This window comes from Suillus subalutaceus (assembly GCF_016647625.1).
Source record: "Suillus subalutaceus strain FC151 chromosome Unknown DFJ58scaffold_289, whole genome shotgun sequence".
NCBI classification, from domain to species: Eukaryota; Fungi; Basidiomycota; class Agaricomycetes; order Boletales; family Suillaceae; genus Suillus; species Suillus subalutaceus.
In genome coordinates, this window is record NW_024540538.1 from 36,835 (window position 1) to 43,615 (window position 6,781).

At 48.9% G+C, this 6,781-nt stretch overlaps 4 protein-coding genes across 4 annotated transcripts; 2 read left to right on the top strand and 2 right to left on the bottom strand.

The window, feature by feature from the left end:
• Window positions 1-261, top strand: DFJ58DRAFT_647243 (uncharacterized protein; the record flags this gene model as incomplete). The annotated part of the gene is made up of 1 exon (XM_041381449.1): window positions 1-261. A coding segment is annotated over one exon (261 nt), but the record flags the coding sequence as incomplete, so codon positions are not given.
• An 831-nt stretch (window positions 262-1,092) lies between these two features.
• DFJ58DRAFT_736724 (GPR1/FUN34/yaaH family-domain-containing protein) lies at window positions 1,093-2,233 on the bottom strand (the record flags this gene model as incomplete). The annotated part of the gene is made up of 6 exons (XM_041386836.1): window positions 1,093-1,131; window positions 1,181-1,280; window positions 1,767-1,901; window positions 1,958-2,008; window positions 2,073-2,112; window positions 2,161-2,233. The coding sequence occupies 6 exons, from the start codon at window positions 2,231-2,233 to the stop codon at window positions 1,093-1,095; spliced, it is 438 nt and encodes a 145-aa protein (XP_041235523.1).
• A 2,374-nt stretch (window positions 2,234-4,607) lies between these two features.
• DFJ58DRAFT_736725 (uncharacterized protein) lies at window positions 4,608-5,269 on the top strand (the record flags this gene model as incomplete). Its single annotated transcript, XM_041386837.1, has 2 exons — window positions 4,608-4,811; window positions 5,198-5,269. The coding sequence occupies 2 exons, from the start codon at window positions 4,608-4,610 to the stop codon at window positions 5,267-5,269; spliced, it is 276 nt and encodes a 91-aa protein (XP_041235524.1).
• A 127-nt stretch (window positions 5,270-5,396) lies between these two features.
• On the bottom strand, window positions 5,397-6,248 carry DFJ58DRAFT_848292 (uncharacterized protein; the record flags this gene model as incomplete). The annotated part of the gene is made up of 4 exons (XM_041393608.1): window positions 5,397-5,679; window positions 5,730-5,932; window positions 5,969-6,084; window positions 6,161-6,248. 4 exons carry the CDS (start codon window positions 6,246-6,248, stop codon window positions 5,397-5,399), a joined length of 690 nt encoding a protein of 229 aa, XP_041235525.1.
• Between the last annotated feature and the right edge of the window lie 533 nt (window positions 6,249-6,781).

Genomic DNA, 6,781 nt, shown 5'->3' on the forward strand with positions numbered 1-6,781 from the left:
GAACTTCAGCGAGATATGCAATTTATTCTCGCGCTGCATAATGCTACTCTCGACGACGGTGCTGGACTTATCGGAGATGCATTGGAGCGTTTGCGAAACCCACCACAAGCACAAGCACGGCTAGATGATTCTGACATTGAACATGGAATTTCGCTTTTCCTCGCTCTCGAGCATGCGTCCGAGAGTGCTTTCAACAAGTCTCGCGCTGCCGCACTTCACCGTCACCCTGAGGACAATATCCCGAGCCTCCATCAAGTCAAAAAATTGAGATGTCACATTCAACTGAGACAATGCATTCGATTATGAAGATGCCTGCCTCTGGACTTGCACTGTGGTAGTAAATAGTAAGGGTTCTTGGGTGGCGGTATGACGGTAGGGGGAGAATGGGCGGTTGTGATGTGAGGGAGACATTGGGCTGCTAGCGGCACTCCATGAACCTCCACATTTTGATGCAGCCCCATCAACGTCACTCATGGGGTAGCCACTCACAACCGAGCACATCTTCTCCCTTAATTCCCTCTCTGCGATCTTAGCAGACTTGAATGGGGCTTGGGAGAGTCAGAGGGTGCCACGCTTGGTGCATGATGGTGTGATCGTGGAGAGAGAGGAGGCTGGCTGGTTGGGCCTGACGGACTTAGCAATGTGCTGGGAGGTAAAGGAGGGTAGTCGGTAGGGACTTGCGATCTTGATCCGGCTCGTGATCGGCGAAGGGACGAGGGAATTTTATCAGGTGCTGCGCTGCGTATTGTATGTGCCTTGCTTGGAGTATTTTGGCGCTATAGAATCTCCATCAATCACTTGTATGACCGCTGATGCTAACATACGTACGCCTCTAACCGTATTGGAGGAGCTGCGAGCGATCGAGCGATCGAGAAACGTGCTGCCTGACGGCGCCGAAAAGCGAAGATGGCGTCGTGCAGAAGACGAAGTACGCAGAGGTCAAGAAAGCAAAATCGAAATGTTAGTGATAACGTACATGAGAATTATCTGCATCGAAGAAACCTTGGGGCAGGCGGATGTGGCTGAATTGGACGTCGTGTAGCATTTTCCTAAAGTGTATGTTCAACTGTAATGAATATCTTTTCACAAGGATTAGCCTGGAACACTAACGTTAGCTACATTGTCATAATCCTAGATTAAAATGAGTAGATATCTGTACATAGGGAACGAAATCACATACCTTCCTCTGCTCTTCATTGAGACTGCCATAGTAAACACAGAACTCGTCCGCAGTTCCGTTTGTCTTGGGTTGCTTGAGCCAGCGATGGGCGCATAAATTCCTAGTCATATGAAGTAGTCAGAATCAACGTGAAATGAAGCGGGAAGGTCGTCAGGAGTGGAAGGAGGGAAGGGAAGTTTTTCATACGAGGCCGTGTATTTTCGTAAGATGAGTTGTTCGTAGGATAGGAAGAAGCACCGTTCTGGTTGGAGGCGGATTCGGAAGAGGTATGGTTAGTGCCAGAGGTTCTGTCACCTCTCCTGCGCCTGCGACCCTCTCTGAACTCAGTGCTAGGCCTGCAGCACGCAGAACAGATATTCACGAGTTGCACCAAAATAAAAAATAAAAAACAGTTCAAATTACACAGAGACTAGCTAGAACAATGATACAAATTAGAGAATGTACCGGTGGGTCAACAGAACGCATCCAATGCTGCAATATTTCGAGCCAGTGGTGCGACTGTGTGCGCTATAAGTGAGTAGAGACTTGACAAAAACGAAAAAGGAAGTCACCCGCCCTTGACTCCAATTGAAACAGCCCCCCTCACATACCAGCAAGAAGCTGGGCAAGACCACCGCAGAAGCAGGCCATACCGACGACTACATTGGGGAGAATGACTCCATGGGCGTTGACGTTGTAGAGAGACAGAATGAAGGTCGTGGACGCGAAGGAGAACAGACCGCTAATACATAAATGAGCTGAGAGTGGCGGCGGGCGCGAAAAACACGGTGAACTCACAGTGCAGCTGGGTTGGGGACCTGCTTCAAGTTGGAGAACGTCACAATTGAACTGGAAGAAAGCATGGATTTGACAGTATCAGCGGCAAGTAAAATCAATATAAAGCAGCAGGCACTTACGATCTGTGTGACCGAAGAAGGCCAGCGCCTCACGGCCTATCTGTCTATGAGAAAAATCTATAAGAAAAATAAGTGTCAAAATACAATAAATTTGAGATCGGCGGCTGGTGTCGTGGACGCCTAATGCATAATGAACGATGTTGTCGGTTTCGAACATCGCGTGAGGTTTCGAAGTCAGCCGGCAAATGCCGATCCTGTTCCTCCTTCGATCTCAAGATACGCTGATCCGAGTCGTCGCCCAGATAGTGGGCAAGAGCGTATCGATTCTCTCTCGAGCTCGAGATATGCTGACGAGTCATCGCTCACTTTTCGTAGTACGTTAGTGCGTCCACCCTCTTTCGAGCTCGAGACATGCTGATCCAAATCGTCGCTCACTGTTCACAGGATGTGAGTCCATCCACCCTCCTTCGAGCTCGAGTCATGCTGATCCGAGTCGTCGCCCACTCTTCGCAGCGTCTTACATATCATTCGATCGGTCTTTTCTTCTTCTCGCTGCCATCTGATGGGTGACTTTAAGTTGCGCTCTCACTGCGCAGAACTTGGATGTTGTCGGTCGTTGGCATAACGGTGGTCCAAAAAATCATTTTCAACTCAGGCTGTTCTGGTACACGTGCGAGGCTTTATCGGCAAAGTCGCATGGTATGTAACGCTGCGTTTTTATTTTTAAATGTTTAAAATGCGATTGGAACAGGTCTGAGACTGTACCATTCTCTGGACGAGATCAACTCGCGGAATGAAGGTCTGAACGGAGGACAGACTTTGTAAGAGGACAATTGATCGACCGCACTCTGTATCATCTATTGCATGGCGGCCTAACAGCCAGCGAGAGTGAGTAGTAGTTTTATCGTCCTGTCTGATTGAATGTTGCTGATGCCTTACAACAGCGCAATTCTTCTCCGTCGAAAAGTAGCGATGTTTTCAAACTGGTCAGCGCAACTGTCATCATTAGCATACACACTGATAAATCGTGAAGCCTTTCTTTAGGACGCTCAAGGAATCCCGCCAAGTTAATTGAAGGCCCATCCAAATTTTTACTTTCGCTCGACGTTCTAGCGCAGATCGTCGTCAACGAAGATGTATCGCGCGCCTCGACCTTCACAAGCGGAGGGCGCAGTCGTTTCGTCACTCTGATGTTGAAAGGCAGGATGAACGTTAGAATTAGAGGAGCCTTGAGGTAGAACCATGTATGTGAAGCTAATGAATATGATGATGCGCGTTTGCGGGGCCAAGGAGACCGATCAAAAGAGCGAGATGATATAGATCCGATCCCTCGTCGCGACTACAGGCTCGCAAGACCACGGTCAGGTCTATGGACAGCAAGCAGCGCACGGTCAGCGCGTCTTTTCAGACCAGAGAAGCTATTGGGGGGAGAGATAATATGGATTGCTCCGTTGCGACTACGGGCTTGCAAGACCACGGTCAGGTCTATGGAAAGCAAGCTGCGCACGGTCAGCGCGTCTTTTCAGACTAGAGAAGCTAGGGAGCGATCCTGAAGAACGGAGATTCCACTGAGCCTCTTATGTGCCCCGGGAGAATGACCAGTAAGTATTGGGCATGTACATATTTAATTCTTTAATAGCTCCGTTCAATTCCATTTTATCTTTAGGGAAACGATCGAGCGCTAGCAGGGTATCGGTGAAGTTCCCTAATGCGCAAGTCGCTTACCAACATATTGGTATACGAAGCACCACGGAGTTTCGTCAGATTCTGATCCTCAAACAAATTTCGCCTTCGCGTCGTGTCCGACATCTGCAGCAGATGTGAATTTTTAGCCATAATTCTTGCACGTTTGAGACACTCTGGAGAGAACAGGGAATGATTGGTACGCTTTCTAGGTTTGGGCGGGGAAACAACGCCTGGTTGACTAGCATCAATACGCCTCTGATTCTTCCTGCACCGAGACGCGAACAAGCTTTACCGAACGACAATAGATGCAGGAATTGGGAACGACAGATACATATTCACTACTTTCGCTGCCCTTGGGTTGCGTCGCATCAACCTGGGAATTATGTACGTGTATCGGGCCTTGATGCATGATGCTTGGACCCTACCTCGAGCACTGAGTTGTTCGGCTCCGTTGCCGACAGGCTTGTGGCAATCTATGGGAAAGCGGGGTTCGAGTTAATTCAAAAATGTGTCGACGAGTTTCCGGCGATCGGGCTGCCGTACCATGCACCAGACTTTGGAGCGTTGAGCACCCTGTTATGACTCCGGGCTAGCTCGGTTCCCTTAATTGCCTATGGCCTTGGAGTCAACAATTACTCGACCGTTACACAACATTGGGAAACCGGGTGTTTTGCTAGACTCGTGACCAGTCTGGACTACGTCTTTGAGATGTTAAGTGTTGACGTAGTCAGATTGGTCGATCTCGGAGAAATTTGGCAGGCGAAGCGAGGAGTTTGAAATTTGACAGATGCCGGTAATGCCAGAGGTACTTGCGATCATACAGTACTTACAACTTGCAAGTTACTTACGTGTCTGCTCCCGTCTGCTGCTCTCGCTCAGACTATAAGCTACGTTAAGTTTCAATCATGAGTTTCGTACGACCATTATCGCTCGCTGCTCGAGACGCGATTGAAAATCTCCCAATGGACTTTACAAGTGCCCGTTCAATGGCACAACGCCAGCAAGTTCTCGAGGCCTTCGCGCAACTCGATTTTATTTACCAAGGATCACAACGTCCGAAATTGTTCCAGCTTTTTTATGACCGCAAGGATTTTTTCGTCAATGTCGAGGTTCGAAGGATTGACAATCCAAATCAAAGGCTCAACAGGTGGCTGATATTGCGGCATGGGCAGGTGAAAGGCATGAAAAGGTATCATTTTATGGTCCTATTAGACGTTAAGTACTGTTGCTCGATGGACTATGATGTTTGAGAAGTATGAAGGAGTCGAGCTTCCACACACGTGACGTGTGTGGAAGCTCAACATGTATCTTGGAGCCTAAATTTGGAAAGAAATGTTCACGGTTAGTAACTTGCTCCGTTATCATCCGAACTCAACAGAGCCGGTCTTTGGAGCCTTAAGGATGCGACAAGAGTTCTTTTCAAATAAGCGCTCTCGATATACAGAAGGTGAGCGATCGGCCAAGAGTCTGGCACATTGACCCGCTATTTTTGTAGGCCAATATTGAGATGGCGGGAGGGGAGCCGACCAAACTCGGAGCAGCCGATCTTGCTGCCGTCCCTCTCTGATGAGGACGGCGAGGCGTATCCGTTGATCGTTGGGATGCTCAGTTCTGTGGACAGTAAGACTGACCTCAGATATCTATTCTACCTACTAAAAGTGAGGGCGTGGTCATCATTTTTTTACTCAACAACATCACTCGTTGTTCACCGCCACTGTAGTCTGACGCAACTCGTTGTCCTGCTGTCCGGGCACCGCAGAAACCGGCCAATACCCCTGCCATAACCTATGGTACAGGAGACCTCCCCCTTCAATAGATCCGCGACAACAGCCATTTTCGTTCGCCTCTTCGGTTCTCTCCTCACACGAAAAACCCCCAGTACAACATCGTGAATCGACCTCACGATCCCTTGTATGTATGTCTGTTTCTCTTATTTCGTTCACATTTGAATCGTCACCATCTAATCTGATTCGTTTGCTACGTCCATTTTCAAGCAAAGCATCCTGCGTATCTTCAATAAGGACGACCAGGACTTCTTCCCGATGGATTTGTCGTACGTGCTCGCAAGGACTTCGTCCAGAGAGGTATGTGGCTCTGTCAGAATACCGATCATCGTCTTCTCGCGTGATACTGCAGGACGCAGAGCAGTAGGGATCTCGACCAATCCTTGAACGCGCCTCGGGATCTCTGCCCGATGGACCATAACCACCGCCCCGAAGCACTGCTCAATCTAGCTGCCGCAAAGTTTGTCAGTTGCCAAGCTGACGGAAGACACCTCGACCTCGACATCCCTATCAATCTGTTTCAAGATGCCCTTGATTTGTGTCCCATTGATCACCCGGACATCACCCAGCTCCATCCTACCATTGCTCTGCAATCTCACTTCGAAACGGGGATTTCAAACGGATGCGGATGGAGTAAAGTCCTCGATGTCTGCCACGCTAACAGTCACATTTACAGAGCTGGCGCTTGTCAACCGAAGTCCTATCCCACATTTGCGTTCGCTCTTTCGCAGAGACCACTCCATCAAAAATGCTAGCTCCCATGTTGACAAATTCAAGTTGTGATGGGATTTAGCAAATGAGCCGAGTATCGCAGATGACGTAGAATTGATATAAGTGTATAATCATCATCAGTTATAGAAGATACAACGGTGGACCAATGTACATAGAGTTAACTGCAACCATGAACGCCGCTATGGCTCTGCTCATCTGTGAGTGAATCAACGTCAGATGCGTCGTTTTCCTCCGGCACGGCAGCCTGATGGCTTGTATTCCGGTAGTTTGGCAGCAACGAGCCTCTGTAGGGCACAAATCAGAAGAAGGCACCGAAAAGTAATAAAGTGTACGCTACAGCGACTTTGCGGTCTGGTGCGACTTCGACGACTTGTGGACCATGGCTGCGTCTGGGCACGAGGAACGCGAGATACTGCCGTGGGGATTGCGCGACTCCGTTCGAGGGGGAAGGCAGAGAACCTATCTCAAAATGGATACGCATTCATTCATGCATTGCGAGGTTAGTATAGAAATCTAAGACTAACATGATCGAATCGAGTTGCGGTCTGACCTGAGAGAGAGGA